Source organism: Physella acuta, unplaced genomic scaffold, assembly GCF_028476545.2.
Source record: "Physella acuta isolate Inbredline_101_S28 unplaced genomic scaffold, ASM2847654v3 ptg000435l, whole genome shotgun sequence".
Lineage (NCBI taxonomy): Eukaryota > Metazoa > Mollusca > Gastropoda > Physidae > Physella > Physella acuta.
The window spans coordinates 2,501-19,108 of NW_026731954.1; the positions used below are offsets into that span (position 1 = coordinate 2,501).

General features: G+C 35.7%; 1 protein-coding gene and 1 non-coding gene across 2 annotated transcripts in view; one reads left to right on the forward strand and one right to left on the reverse strand.

Moving 5' to 3' along the window:
* Window positions 1-7,741: 7,741 nt before the first annotated feature.
* The window catches only part of LOC131942949 (mucin-like protein), a 44,781-nt gene continuing 35,914 nt past the window's right edge, over window positions 7,742-16,608 (reverse strand). The window contains exons 22-31 of the mRNA XM_059302919.1: window positions 13,830-14,002; window positions 13,431-13,592; window positions 12,795-12,917; window positions 12,036-12,260; window positions 10,711-10,840; window positions 10,345-10,550; window positions 9,961-10,089; window positions 9,504-9,630; window positions 8,953-9,161; window positions 7,742-8,710 (exon numbers count right to left, since the gene is read on the reverse strand). Coding sequence (XP_059158902.1) covers window positions 8,703-8,710; window positions 8,953-9,161; window positions 9,504-9,630; window positions 9,961-10,089; window positions 10,345-10,550; window positions 10,711-10,840; window positions 12,036-12,260; window positions 12,795-12,917; window positions 13,431-13,592; window positions 13,830-14,002 — 1,492 coding nt within the window. The 3' untranslated portion in view covers window positions 7,742-8,702. The remainder of the gene's footprint in view (window positions 8,711-8,952; window positions 9,162-9,503; window positions 9,631-9,960; window positions 10,090-10,344; window positions 10,551-10,710; window positions 10,841-12,035; window positions 12,261-12,794; window positions 12,918-13,430; window positions 13,593-13,829; window positions 14,003-16,608) is intronic.
* Window positions 16,058-16,129, forward strand: Trnah-gug (transfer RNA histidin (anticodon GUG)). The gene has a single exon. It is a non-coding gene; the product is annotated as a tRNA-His (tRNA).

The window sequence follows — 16,608 nt, forward strand, 5'->3', positions numbered from 1 at the left end:
GCCCCGTCATGCGCTTATTTGGGGCCCTGATATTTCCCTTGAGGGCTATGGCGCAATGTTAAAAATTTAAAATAAATCCAAGATGGCCATCACCATGGCATCGGCAGAGAATGTTGACCGTTTTAAAATTTTTTAGTACCAAATAAATTTTTGAACAAACTCAAAAACATTACATTAGTACATTAAAGTTTCCGATATCATTAGCACTCGATTTCCACAGCATTAGAAGTCGTCATGTTATACCGTGGTCATGACATGTATTTTGTTTCGTTGGCATAGTGAACTCAACTGTATGAAAATTGCAGTTTTAGAGGGGTTTTGAATTGATCAAACACTCATCTTTTCTGTACAATTTTATTATACAGCAGTTCATTAAACAAGCTTAAATATAGAAAGCATAGTTCTTACGTTTTTTAAATTTCGACCTGACATTGTCGCGTTTTTCCATCAGCTCCGCCCTATGCTATTTTACTGGGAAGATAGGCACTTAAGTGATTTTTAAGTACAAAGAAATATTTGCGTCAGTTTATAACAACAATGGCTTGTGACATCGTATATTATGCGGTTATTGAGTTGGATTCTAATATATAGGTGTAAAACGGTGTATCTACTCACAAATCGGATAGAAAATAATTTTAATTTACGTTTGGGAAAAAAGTCACCTCTCAACTCGGAAAAAATTGAGCGGTTTTTACCGGCAATCGAGTCTTCAGGGAATTTATTTCACTGTTACACAATCTAGGAAGAAAAAACTTAAGTAAAGACTTGTAGACGTTTATTTTTTTTATTCTACAATACAGCAGCTTAAATAAGTTTTTATTATTTTTATTTTTCTACCCCTTTGATGCCTCTTAAGAGTCGTCCCCCCCACCCCCTCCAGCTTTGTCACTGTGCCTATGTGGTAATGAATGTAGAATAAAAAGGATTGATACACGGAATAAGATTGTAAAATTTGCATTTTTTTACATTTATTTTTTAAATTAGTGCAACCCTAAACGCTCCCCTCCCCACTGCTGTTTTCCTCAGCGGGACAGCTTTACCGCTGGAAAATGGAAGAACAAATATATTTTACTTTTCGCGCTTACCAGGTATTCAGTGTTCTCTATTTCTTCGACTAAATAATTCCCAATGCGGTCCGCCTGTACAGTTTACCGATTAACATGTGCAATATACACGTGATCTTGTTTGCCAATGCATGAACGCTTAGCTTGTTATATCATATAATATGATAATTCTAAAGTGTTTCGAAACCGCTTTCATGTATAAAAGGTTATTTGTACATTTATCATGGTTAGAAATACGTCGTCTTCACGCCGAGTTAAAATCGTTTGCAATTGAATTGTAAACAAAAGCTCAAATGGGTTAACATGTCTGTTCTAAATCGCAAACAGGAAGTAACCAGACGGCATTCAGAGTTGACAAAAGCCGTCTGCTGTCTGACATGCGCCATAATAATTCATTGAACTAGTACGAGGACAGCTAGTACGAAGACGTGACGACATTCATCGACAAGTCTTAGCAAGATACTCGAATAGCGAGATTCGAGAATATGATTAAAAATATAGTGGGAGGGGGGGAGGGGGAAGGCAGTTTAGGGGGCTAATAATGTTTTTCGTGCACCGTAATTGTGGTTTTGTAAAAACCAAAAAACAGGTCTACGATGGCGGTGATTGTTTAACAGCAATACTCCGACTCTATACCTATATATTACCTTAACCCCAACCCTAACCCCAACCCTAGCCCTAGCCCTAGCCCTAGCCCTTGCCCCAGCCCCAGCCCTAGACCCAGACACAGACCCAGACCCGGACCCTGACTTGGACCAGGACCCGGACCCGTACCCGTACCCTTACCCGTACCTAAACTTAGACCTAGACCTAGACCTAGACCTAGACCTAGACCTAGACCTAGACCTAGACCTAGACCTAGACCTAGACCTAGACTAGACCTAGACCTAGACCTAGACCTAGACCTAGAAATAGACCTAGACCTAGACCTAGACCTAGACCTAGACCTAGACCTAGACCTAGACCTAGAGCTAGACCTAGACCGAGACCTAGACCTAGACCTAGACCTAGACCTAGACCTTGACCTAGACCTAGACCTAGACCTAGACCTAGACCTAGACCTAGACCTAGACCTAGACCTAGACCTAGGACCTGACCTGGACCTGACCTGGACCTGGACCTGGACCTGGACCTGGACCTGGACCTGGACCTGGACCTGGACCTGGGACCTGGACCTGGACCTGGACCTGGACCTGGACCTGGACCTGGACCTGGACCTGGACCTGGACCTGGACCTGGACCTGGACCTGGACCTGGACCTGGACCTGGACCTGGACCTGGACCTGGACCTGGACCTGGACCTGGACCTGGACCTGGACCTGGACCTGGACCTGGACCTGGACCTGGACCTGGACCTGGACCTGGACCTGGACCTGGACCTGGACCTGGACCTGGACCCTGGACCTGGACCTGGACCTGGACCTGGACCTGGACCTGGACCTGGACCTGGACCTGGACCTGGACCTGGACCTGGACCTGGACCTGGACCTGGACCTGGACCTGGACCTGGACCTGGACCTAGGTACCTTAAATGCGTATGTGAATCAATACGTTGCTATTAAGATTGTATGCCGTTTAATTTCCCGCTTCATCTCCCAAAAAAAAACAGATATCTCCGGAATGTGACGTCATTTATGGATTATCCCTTAGTCACATGCCAGAGTACAGACGGATGTGGACTCTGTATAGCGTGTCGTTACATCTTGTATGGATCTGTAAAGAGATGACATCTAAGCTGGTGTTATTTATTTAAGGTCACTTCTGGGAAACCAAGCGATATGTAAAGAAAACGCATAAAAATCGTCTTAATAACAAGCTTTATGTAATAAAGCTTTAAAAGGAGAAAATAAACGATTCTCTTCAAATATATGATAATATACAACTTTTTAAAAAAATATTTGAACTATTTTTGGGACCTACCAAATATAAACGGGGTACTTTTCTCTATTTCTAGATTCTATAAATATTCCATCTCCATCTCCGTCTCCGTCTCCATCTCCATCTCCATCTCCATCTCCATCTCCATCTCCATCTCCATCTCCATCTCCATCTCCATCTCCATCTCCATCTCCATCTCCATCTCCATCTCCATCTCCATCTCCATCTCCATCTCCATCTCCATCTCCATCTCCATCTCCATCTCCATCTCCATCTCCGTCTCCGTCTCCATCTCCATCTCCATCTCCATCTCCATCTCCATCTCCAATCTCCATCTCCATCTCCATCTCCATCTCCATCTCCATCTCCATCTCCATCTCAGTCTCAGTCTCAGTCTCAATCTCAGTCTCAGTCTCAGTCTCAGTCTCAGTCTCAATCTCAATCTCAATCTCAATCTCAATCTCAATCTCAATCTCAATCTCAATATCAATCTCAATCTCAATCTCAATCTCAATCTCAATCTCAATCTCAATCTCAATCTCAATCTCAATCTCAATCTCAATCTCAATCTCAATCTCAATCTCAATCTCAATCTCAATCTCAATCTCAATCTCAATCTCAATCTCAATCTCAATCTCAATCTCAATCTCAATCTCAATCTCAATCTCAATCTCAATCTCAATCTCAATCTCAATCTCAATCTCAATCTCAATCTCAATCTCAATCTCAATCTCAATCTCAATCTCAATCTCAATCTCAATCTCAATCTCAATCTCAATCTCAATCTCAATCTCAATCTCAATCTCAATCTCAATCTCAATCTCAATCTCAATCTCAATCTCAATCTCAATCTCAATCTCAATCTCAATCTCAATCTCAATCTCAATCTCAATCTCAATCTCAATCTCAATCTCACGACTGCTGAGCACTAATCCGTCCTCGTAAAAATAAAATTAAGTTCGAAAATTCGAACTTAACTTTTTATTTATCTTATTTTCCCGAGTGTACTTAGTGGTAGTACTGCCGACAGCCGTTTTAAGAAGTAATGCTGGGTCGTCTCAATAAAACTAACAGTTTAAATGTATAAACACAAATGTTGTTTTTAACGAAGTTGTAGTAAAGGGACACAACTGTATAAAAATGTTATGTGATTTTTCAGGATTACAGTCCTTTTGAGCCCACAGTCACTGTATAGTTTTTATTTTAAAACGCAAATGATAAAGAAATAGCATTATACTTTGAAAAAATTGCTATGACATAAATGTTCAGATTTAATTTTTCTTTAGTATGCAATAATAACCTAGGCTAACAGAGAGGGTAAACCGGTAACTCATATGCCATCTGGGGCCATACAATACAAAGTGTGATAGAAAACAAAACTCTTATCAAAACGTATCTGGCATAATAGTATTTTTCAAAGTATAAAACTTTCTTCTTAATCAACAGCGTTATAATAATAGATAAAAACCACACACTCGCAAGGATCATTGTTATTAGTTGTGTTACCGTATTTATTGTTACTGATTATTACATCCCTTGCTGTACTTATATATATATTATGGTTATGTCCCCTGAGTGTGTTGAGATTATTTAGCTCTGGCAGTAACTGAGAACGAAACGGATAGCTTGAACCTCGTGCAAGAGACTATTCTTTGCATGTTTAAAAATTGTTTACGTTAGGCATTTATGGTATCTATTATTGTGTTTTAAATCAAAAGAGACTGAGTAGTAAAATAGTTTTTAACAGAAAACATAAAAACACTAATACAGTTTTTCAAAATGTGTTTGCTCAAAGTAAAAAAAAAACAACACAATGTTAAAAGTGTGCATGGATGTATTGCTTTAATTGCATGCTTAGTTATAATATATAGGGTTATACTATTATCGATATTGTCCTAAAGACACGATTAAAGTAGATCGAAATAAACTTGCACGTTCTATAAATTAGAATTATTTTTCCAGACATTTTTCCCCGCGGGAGGGGGTGGGGGGGGGGCACTTGAAATTTTCGGGGGGCGGGGAAGGGGACGGACTATAATTTTCGGGGAGGGGGGGGGGCGGACACTGTAACAAGTATATATTTTCTCTATAAATTCAACTTCGTTCGGGTGGGGGGGGGGGAGCGGTAGACTTTCTTAACCTTCTTTATTGTGAGTGTATTTTACTCTGAAGCGCGGTTTCTGTCCAAATGCATATAAATTAACACATTAAACAAATATAATATCTTTTATAATAACAAGCTTTTAAATGTACTGAATAAAATAAACAAATATTTTTCAATAAAAACTTCGGTCGCTAAAAAAAATGTAACAAATCTCATGCGCAATTTTATAGAAATACTAACGTGCCTGTCCCCGCGCGTTGCCGCGTAGTTAGAATAAAGTCCGAGGATAGCTCGGGGCAAATCTCACCCTACCGTGGTGTTTCCAGACGCGAATAATTCATTTTTGTGAGCAACTATAATTCCCCATAGTATCAATTGTCTTTCGCACTGCTTCAAAACGAACGTAGGCACAATAGCGCTCAATGGATAGCTCATGGCGCAAAATTGCACCATACCGGAACCCCAGATAAATTCGCCTAATTCAAAAACAGTCAACGATTATTGATGCCCATCGTGTATTTAGTGTATAGCCTTTCTTTTTAAACGAACGTAGGTGCCATTGTGCTCGCTGGGAAGCTCGGGGCGTTTCGTGTCATGCAATCGACGGGGCGCCGACGGGTGCGCCTTTTGCAGTTTTACCGCTGAATATAGTAGTACCCCGTACCCGTTAAGCAGGACGCCATATTAACGGATATCAAATGCTTAAATAGCCGAGGTGGAACTTTGGGCACTAACCGTGTACTGTCGAAAATCACACCTCCCGTGCGCCGCCCATAAGAATATTTTTTTTTCGCAGAAACCTTCTCGAGAGTATTCTGATCAACTACCCAAAGTTTCATGGTACTCGGATGAACGGTGTCGAACTGCATCCGACTTTTATTTTTTAAATATTGTATTAAATTTTGCCTCTTTTGCAAAATTTAAAAAAAATTCGCTTGTTATTATAATTGTTTTAATATTCTTTTTTTTTCTCTCCTCTTATTCGTAATTCGTTCTAAATGAACGACAAAAAAATATTTGCCTTAAAACTTGACCATTAGATTGTGATCTCTAAAAGACAGTTGTCTACGTGGTCGATATATGGGCGACCAACCAGGACCCAACAACAATTAGCGTGAACCTTAGCTCACCAGACTGGTAGGGTGCTAGCGTCTAGCTAGGTATCTTCTCTTCTTTTATTGAATATGTTAATGTATCGAATGATTTTTAAAAATTTCCCCTTACTGTTTAACTAATTTCTCATGGCTAATTAAACTAGTAACTAAAGTTAAAAAACAAATAGACTTGTATTGTCAACGAAGCGGAACGTATCTTGGAAGTTTGAACTAAATCACTGCATTAGAAGTGGGATAAAATTGAGTTACAAGATATGCCACAAACCCACAGGCGTTGGGCTCTAAATACAAGCTTGTAATAAAAGCTTGTAAAAGGTGTTTTGTTGAAGCATTCGTTAAGCTTGAATCATTTACGAAAAACATTGAAATATACATAGTTTGGTAGATTATTTGAAAACATACGGGTTGAATAATAGAGTTTGTAATGGCGTAAATAACAAGACTAACGGCAACTTTTTCTATGTTTTAGAGCTCGTCCGTATTAAATGTAAACAATTCAAAAGTATTTGGTATTGTTTCGTTTCTTGAAAGAATATGTATAGAATGAGTGTGACTATTCCTAAGCATACATAATAAAGTAGTATACAAGACATAGGGACCTGTTGGCTGATATGCAGTAGGACGCGAGAAGGCACTACTTTACGTGTTGACAATACACTTAAAGGATTGAAGAATTATTTTATATCATGTATGTTAAATTCCCTTTTATAACCTGGCGGGTAATGGGGCAAGTGAAGTAGAGTTCACCTGTTCCGGTGACCTCGGCCGTCTTTATTTTCCATAAAGTGATTTAAGTAACCATCAGAGCATGGTGGACTCTGGGACATTCCACTAACGTGAAACCGAAATCAAACAAAAAACTTTAGCAGTCTGGCGCTCTACCGCTATGTCACGACGTCACTTTTTATTGCAAGTAAATATAACAAACAGAATAATAATCATTTAAGTCTTTCATTGAATGCAAGAAACTTATTTACAATACAAGTATCACTTATCACTTATCACCTTCAGTATTGATAAAGTATAGATTTTAACTGTCTCTATTGCCAATTAACGTAGAAATGTGTGCCTATGTTAAGAATGTTAATGTATTAAAAATATGTTTCAAGTGTCAGGACTGTACATTTATGATAAAACAAAAGAATGATGAAGTCAAAATACTTAAGAATTCGTGATAGGTGCTCCAGAATCCGATTGGCAATTATTAGGCTTAAGTATGCATGTTCGGTCTTATCTTATCTAATATATAGACGCCCAGTTTATTTTGATGATCAACAAGAAATGTGTGTGTGTGAACAAGTTCAAAAGTGAGCTACTGAGTTGAGTGATGTTCAGCAGTATTATAAGGGGGAATAGGGGCGAATGGAATGATTCGGGTTGGGTGGAGGTAACAGGTTCACGTGTGGGGTCAGAAGCTGAAACATCCGTTGAACAAACCAATCAGGACAAATAAAACATGTTGGAATCTAACAATAACTAAACTAAATTTGTTATAGTAATTAACACATTTCAACAGTAATTATTGTGAAGCATATTTTTATTAAACAATTAGCAAGCAAATGATAAAACATGTATTTTAGTAATAGCTTGTATAAATTAAAAAGTCTTAGCTAAAAACTAAAGCTCTATATAGCAATTATTTTATTTTAAGTAGCGTGGGTAATAACTATTCATGCAGTGTAACTATGAAACGATTTTAAAGAAAAAATCTCCATTTATAACAGTATCTAAAGAATTGAATCGAAAATTAAAGGATAACTTTCATTGAGTATTTTAATGTGTTTTATTTTTTAAATTCCTTTAAAAATACGAGCGCCTTCTGTAGACGAATATTCTATATAATTGTAATATTTGTTAATAATTTCAAACAGTTTTATTAATACAATTACATAAACCTCCATCTGATGTCCTAAAAGTTCTTACTATGAAATGGTTAATAATACTAAGATTCTTAAAAGATTCCTACAAAACATTTCTTATGTCTGGTTTATGAAAGATACATCAATGGCATTGTGAAAACAATGACACAATTTTCATATTTGTTCAACTAAGCGATACTTTGCCATGTTAAATATGTCTGGTTTCCTTTTATATGGAGTTATATACGTTACATAATTTACCAAAAACTAGTAATCAGAAATATAAGACGACAAAATGAAAATAATAAACTATATACATTCACAAGTAGAATATACTACGTGTGAAATAAATCTCTGAGATAATGATTCATTACATGCTAATGATTACAATGGTTCATGTCTTAATCAATGATGGGACTGAGAAGAATATGTGAGTTTAATGTTTACGGCTATGTGTACTGGAATAATCAACTATCTTTGATTAATATTTAGACAATAATATGGGTAAGTAAGATACAAATTATTTCACAACTTGAAAAAAAATTATATATTTTTTTAATAATTTTGAAATCCTTGGAGTAGCCTATATATGGATAATTATTTTGCATTTTAAAGAAATAATGTTTAAAGTGGGTCTTTGAACAGGCTTTTATACCATACTATAAAGCAGCTTGCCTTGTGTCTAAAGCCCTGTAAAGTAAATTAAAAACACATTTAAATGTGACATCGCTAAAGTTTTGAAAAAAAACCTATAGACATATTAGAATAAAATTCAGTATTGATCTTTATGTAAGCGTTTATCGTTTTAGGGAAATTTATTATATTGTAGTTAAGATAAATTCTTTTATATTCAATACTTTTATATGAAGTATAGTACATTAGATTATAGGCCAATATGTAAACTATTTTATAAACACGGGCGCAATGCTTACCGTAGTTGTACTGTATCTTAAATCCACGGCCACCGATGGACGCATCAGACGTGAAGACCAGGTACAGACTGTTGGTAGAGCTGATTGATCTGGGTAAACTGCTGCCACAGTAAGCACCTAGCAGTGGAAAACTGGATGATGTCCCGTTGTAGATTTTAAGTGAATCGTAGGGACAAGACACCCCGCTCTCCATTTCGATGTCAGAGAAGCTTGAAAACATAAATGTATTATTTTATTGCTCATTATTTAATAAATAAGAGAGTAGTTTCTAATTTATATAATTCGGCCATTAAGCTTGATGTCCATGGTGCATCTCTGTATACAAAATGTTATGATTAGAAAATAGTAATGACAGACAAAAACTGCAAGAACGTGCCTATACGCATATGTATGAGTCGGCGTGGTCGGGTCGTTTAAGCTCATGGTTGCTAAACCAAAACGTCCCAAGATCGAACCCCCGGGCAGATGAGGCTTGATATACGGAATCCATCTTTTATATAATTTTATATAATATAACGTTAAAACTGTAACTATTCAAGCCTAGTAATTACCTAAGAGTTATGATGGTTTGTAGTTTTGACGGTATACTCCAATAGCAAGTCGCGTTGGCACGATAATTCTGTGGGTAGTTAGGGCTAACTATCAATCCAGAGCTGTTCGTAACAGTACTGTTGCAGGCTGTTAATGAAAACAAGACATAGAGAAATTATATTAAACTTAGAAAATATTCGAACTTATTGCATTATTTCTCAGGTAGTTTATAGAGAAAACTTTACATTATAAAATATATTTATTGTAATATAAAGTAAATAATTTTAAGTTAGACAGACAGGCGGATAACCAGATAGACAGAAATATATTATTAATCTATGTCAATTTTTTTTAAAATAATTATTTTAAATTTAATAATATGTAAATTTAATAAAATCTTACCGATATAAAATATATGACGCCATTTTACTACATAAACAGTACATTAAAAATGTAATTATAAATCAGTAATATTACCATTAATCTCTAAACATATTGTTTGTGTACTGTCCAGTCTTGTCCACTCTGGACACAAACACTGCTCGACTCGTGGACTGGCAGAGACCAGCTTACAGCCATGGGAACATTGTTTTATTCTACACAGGGCTGTGAGAAGCAAAACAATAGAGGTAAGTATACATTTATCACGTGAATATAAATATATATGTATGTATACATACATATACATATACATATATATAAATTGTAGTTAACATTAGCCGATTGTTTCACCTTATTGAACTGTCAATAAGTTTTAACTATAAACTGATCTTTATAAACCTGCCATCTGATTACTGATATACAATGTGCAAATAATATGAACGCGGAGTTGCAGGTACATAACTAACCACACTAACTTACACTCAATAACATAGGTAGCCAGGAATCCTTTTTCATTAACAGATTCATCAGAAGTAAAAGAAAGGAACAGGGAGTTACTGGAAGAACTGATAACGCCGGTAACTTCATCATTGCAGTATTGTCCTATACTGTCAGAGTCCATGCTGGGACCATCATAGATCTCTAAATAGTCGTACGGGCATCCTTCTACTTGATAGTCTGTGATACTGTGGATTCATTCAAGCATGAATAATAAGTGATTTTTAGCAGTTATTTAAAATACTTTTTAAAGTATTCACAAAATGTATAGCAATCAATAATTGATTAGAAAAAGAAAGCTTAATGACATAATATAGATAACATAAACATGTTTTATTGCATCGTTACTTGAGAAGTATTATCGAGTTAGTGTCATTTGACTTGATCGTCCAGGTGCAAGATTCTCCATCAGGGTAGTTATCTGGGTAGTTGGTGCTCATAAAACTACCAGATGACGCAGTCAGGATTCGATTGCAATCTATAATTTAATTTGTTTTTTTTTTAAATTTCAAAATGTATTACATGCAATCCAATTATGAGCATTTTTTAAAAACGTTTTCTTTTTTATATAATTACTAGCCATCGGTACCCGTTTCACTTGAATTATAGGCCTATATATTTTAAAATGTTGTACTTGTTTGAGAAAATAATTTATGAAATAGTTATTGGTTAAAACGCAATGTGCTTTAATACACGCTGGAAGATATTAGTGACACAGCAAAGAAATAACTAATTAGCTAAAAATCCGACACATTTAACATAACACAGGCACACACTGATTAAGTGACTTAAATGATTCGTTTAAAAACTAGCTATTCAGTTGTCATTATGTTGTTTTTAAGTAATATGTATTAGTTTGACCGATAAAATCGTATATATTTCATAGCGTACGTCTTGATCAGTAGATCTATAGAGCAAGATCATATTTTAAATGAAGTAGTTCCTTTCTTTATAGTATAAAATCGGAAGATTCACACATAAAAAAATAAATAATTAAGTTTGACTTGTTGTGCCTCGTATTTAAAATGCTTAACTTACGATAATATGTCTATTCTTTCAAATTAATTTTTTTATCCCAAATTAGCCAGTTCCATAGCTAAACAAACAAAGATTTCTATAAAATAATTAAGGCCTGAAATAGTTTATTATAGAAATTTATTTTTGGAATAGATTCTAGAGTAGATAGAGTCTAAATCTACATTGTAGCGATTTAGCGTCTACGTCTAGTTTTTGCGTAGATTTAGATCTAGATCTAGTCTAGATCTAGAATCCGAAAGGTTAAAATAAATTTTATAAGTTTAGGCCGGAAAAATTGTATTGTATACATTTCACATTAGTGACGTAATTGTTTCATGGGTTTTTTTCACAACAATAAACACGTTTCCTGTTACATAATTAAAACTGTTTTTCTACATTCGAATATGCCTTTATTTTTTATTTTTCTTCTTTAAATAAAATGTTGGTTATACATTTAAAACATCTACCATATTTTGTTCAACAAAAGTCCGTATAAAGTTCTCCATATATCGCTGAAGATTCTGATGTGATGTCTGGCGAAAATATTTTGCGGACAGAGAGAGAGAGAGAGAGAGAGAGAGAGAGAGAGAGAGAGAAGTGCGCACATGGTCTTTTATATATTAGGATATTATATTGTATTTATGTAAATATATCACCTGTACATATCCCATCAACAGGTAGTAACCCATTCATGCATCTACATTCGTAGCCATTGGTCTCGCTACTGCATTTCCGGTTCGCTGGACATGGATTACTGGCACATAAGTCCACAACAACAGAACAATCTGCTGTCTGGATGTTATTTTTACACACACACACGCTGACAGTTTCATCACAATACCAAGTGTTTGACATAACGCATCTGTTGGAGCAGTTTTTCGCTGTTGAAATGTAACATTTCTAACTTTAATATATTTTAAAAAAAACATATATTCGCTATCATACAAAAGCTTTTTTTTTATAGTTATTAGCATTTTACGATTGATTTTTCTTTAATCCTAAGTTATTAATACAAATAACTGTTGCGATACTAACTAAGAATACTAGATGTTTCAATCAATAAAAATGATTTATTTACACTTTCACTATAAGAATAAGATCCAAACTAGTTATTAGAGCTCAATTTTCTTCTACATGTTACAAAATACTACAATGATCAGAGGTCGGGTGTCACCCGGTGCGGCACTTAATGGTGTCACCCCCAGAGGCGTAGCGACCCTTCGTGGGGACAAACTTTCAAATTTTCGATTTGCACCCCCCCCCACTCAAACTTTTGATTTGCACCCCCCCCCCCACCCCTCTGATGATCAGTCGAAAAGTAGACTTTATTCATCAACTTCCACTATATATACGGGTGTTACTAGACAAACAATGTTGAAAACATTTAACATAAAAAGGGGTTATCGAACATATACCTAAACAAGTCCTGGAGTCAGTCCTGTTGAGAACGTATCCTGTATTACAGCCACACACAAAAGAACCCTCTGTGTTCTCACAAGTGTGTTGACATGTACTGTTGTTTTCACATTCGTCGACATCTGCCAACAAATGTAAAGATTACTTAAATGCTTTAAGACTGTATTGAATTGAGGAAAAACATATTATTTACTAGTTTACTGTCTTTGACCTACGTGCGAACTGAATAGTTAAGAATTGTAAGCGAGATAGAGATATATAAATTTAACTTTACAATCATTCTACTGTTAAGGACATTCTTGATAATAAATAAGAAGTGCTTCCTAATCAGAATATGTACTTAGTTTAGGTATATGCACTATTTGAGAGACTTGCATTTAATAATCTCAATTGTTGTATAAAAATTGGATGTTTATGTTAAATTTAAATGAAGTATTGATGTTTTAATGCACTTGGCACTTAAAACTTTACACGGTATAAAATCAACAACATATTCGAGAGGCAAATAACCGTTCGCAGAAATTTAATTTAAAAATGATTTTGTTTATATAGGCTGTTCCAAAACTGAGCAGAAAATAAAAATGCTATTGATCCCAAACCTCACAATCATTCTAAACTATTTAGGTTAGACTTACCAACACATAGATCTTCGACATCCACATACCCTCTAGGACAAGGCCCACAGACATATCCCACAGTACTGTTGCCTTGCTGAGCTGCCGTTAGGTCTGTGCATGTTTTTCCTTTAGAGCAGGGTTTTGAAAGACAGGCGTCCAGTTCAAACTCGCAATTCTCACCTATGAATATTTCTTAGTTATTTCTATTCAACACATAGATGGGTATCAGTTTTTAAGGGGAAAAAAGATTTACAATTAAGTTTTATTTGAAAAATATTACAACATATTCAGATTTAGAAGCGAATCACAAACCTTAAATACACCATGCAACATCTAAAAATGAAACGCAAATACCTTAATGTATAATTTGAAGCAAATAATTTCGCTCTTTGTTCTGAAAAAAAATGATTAAAATACCTGTAAACCCGGGTTGACAATTACACTTTAGAAATTGAACTTGTCCACCAAAGTACTCAATGTTTTGTCTTTCATCCCTGTTGCAGCGTCCATTATTTCTGCACTGCGGGCAGATAGCCGTTTGAATGTTGAAAACAGGTGTGGAACAATTCTTTGAATCTTTAACTCGAAATCTGCAAATAAGTGATATAAGTATAAAACAACCTTTTAATATACTGCAGTTTTATTGGTTTTGTTTTAATCTATCTATCTAAACACTACAAAAACTCGAGTTGTTTACAAGTTTGTATTATATTGATAGACTAAATTTCGTACACAATCTATCTATATACTACTAAAACTCAAGTTTGTTTACCAGTGGCGGAACAAGAAAAAAAAGGCCCCAACCCCCCTAGAATTTTGTTGATTCCCCTATATTTATATATATATATATATATATATATATATATATATATATATATATATATATATATTTATATATATATGTATAAGAGCGTGGTATAGTTACTGTAAAATAAAGATAATTGTACCGCAGCTACAGTGTTTTTCTTTTACAAACCAAATATAAAGGCAAAAATGCACGAAAATTAAATTCAAAATTTTAAAAATATATTAATTATGGTCAGCCATGGGGCCCTAAACGGCCTGCCCCCCCCCCCCCCCTCCCGCATTGTGGGGTCTGGCGGCACTGTAGTTCCAAGTTCCAGTTCCGCCACTGTTATTTACATGTTTGAATATTTATTTGATTTTTTTTTTGTACGTTTGGTTACAGGAAATAATAAGCACTACGTGTAGAGTTGTACAATTCGTTTGCTATATTTGTTAGGTTCCAGCACTAATATCATTTTTCAACAGTCCTTTTCATTTAAGTATCTCTATATATATAATTTTCTTCTGGGAGACGTTAGAAAACAAGCTGAAAGCGCGCCTTGCAGTCCCCTCTCTTCCTCTCTATCGCTACCACCCCCGCCCCCTTCCCCTCACATGGTCTGGTGAGCTGTGGTTAACGCTAAATGTTTACAAAACAATCATAGAGCCGGGTTTATTGACTCCTATCAGGGGCAGATAATTTAGTTTGAAACGATTTTAAACTTAGAGGAGGTAACTAATAGGAGGCTGCTTTTTTTTTTGGGGGGGGGGGGGGGAGGTAGTGTTTTAAAGCATTAGTACTGTCGAATTCACAAATTATGAATTACTAAAAAGTAGAAAAAACAACAACTCAATAGCGGCGTATGATACACCGCGGGTCGGCTCGTACAATAAAATTCTCTAGATCTAGAATCTAGAATTTAAAGATCAGCTGACGATGAAGTTATAGACCTAGAATCTAGACCTAGAAACTTAATTAGTTTAAAATAAATAAATTATAAAATCACCATAAATTGTTGAGTTTCTTTATTAAACTATTTTAGTCCTTAAATATATAATATAAATCTTTGCTTTTTAGCTTTAATGATTATCTAATTAAAGAATACAAGTGATTTATCTATCTATGCTCAAGATCTAGAACTACGGGAAAACTAAACTTAACCAAACCAGTGGTAGAATCTAGATAACTCTATCTGGATATAAATAATAATGAGTTTCTATACTAAACTATTTCAGGCACTCATTATTTTACATAAATCTTTGTTTAGCTATTAAATTGGATAATTTGGGATACAATTTAGTTTGAAATAGATCTAATACTAGGCCTATTCGCGTAAATCAAGTTTCTTACACAGAATAAAAGTAAAATTTATGAGTAAAATGTCCCTAAACCTACGAGCCTAGATAGTTAAGATGTAAGCATATTAGGTTACCATGCGGGTGTCTCGGGTTCGAGACATATCACGTCAATGTTATTATTTTTAGATGTATAGAGTTCACCTGTCTCTGTGTCCTTGGCATATAAAGGGATACTGTGGCCAGAGACATGCACGGCCGGAATCTTTTCAACACGTTTTTCTTAACTCAGCTTCGCGTTTGTTTGTTTGTTTGTTGTTAAAATTGACATCGAAAATTAGCCCACTTCTGATTGCTCTAGAGATCTGAAATTTGGCATGCAGGCTATTTTCGCCTAACAATTTCAGATGCAATCATAAAAACTAGCAATTAGAGACCTAAATTAGCTTAATTAAATTACGCCCCAAGGACCCTAAAATTGAGGACATGATTTCTAAAGATACCGACAAGACTGGAGGCCTATTGACACAGTTACTTCGGCCCCAATCGATGTGAGCGCGCTGGCCGTGATCGTATAATGGTTAGTACTTCGCGTTGTGGCCGCGACAACCCAGGTTCGAATCCTGGTCACGGCATGTAGGCTTAATTAAATTACGCCCTTTCTCTGTTTAAAGCGTATAGAAAATAAATTTTCATACATTTGATGACAAGAAACGTGGGTCGGGCAGATGGGTCGGGAAATTTGATGGTGAACGTACCCACGTTTTTTGTCAGTCATCACAAGAACCTGCACAGCTCGAGGAAGCACAAAAGAAAAATTTATTTTCTACTTTTTAGTCCACAAGAAAAACGTGTTTTTTTAAAATGTTTTTTTTTAAGTATTTTATTTTAAACGATAAAACATGTCTGAGACTCGGCGGGACACTGGGCAGGTGAAATACAGTTAGGCGGGTGTAAAATTCGTGTGTGACTTCAGCATATGAAAAGATAGGGTGGTCAGGCCCATGCTCAGCCGAAATCAGTGTTTTTAAAAGACGAAAACGTCTGAGGTGTCGTCTTTTTGTGGGGTCTGGTTGTTTTGTGAAGATAAGTGACATACGTGATGCCGTTTATG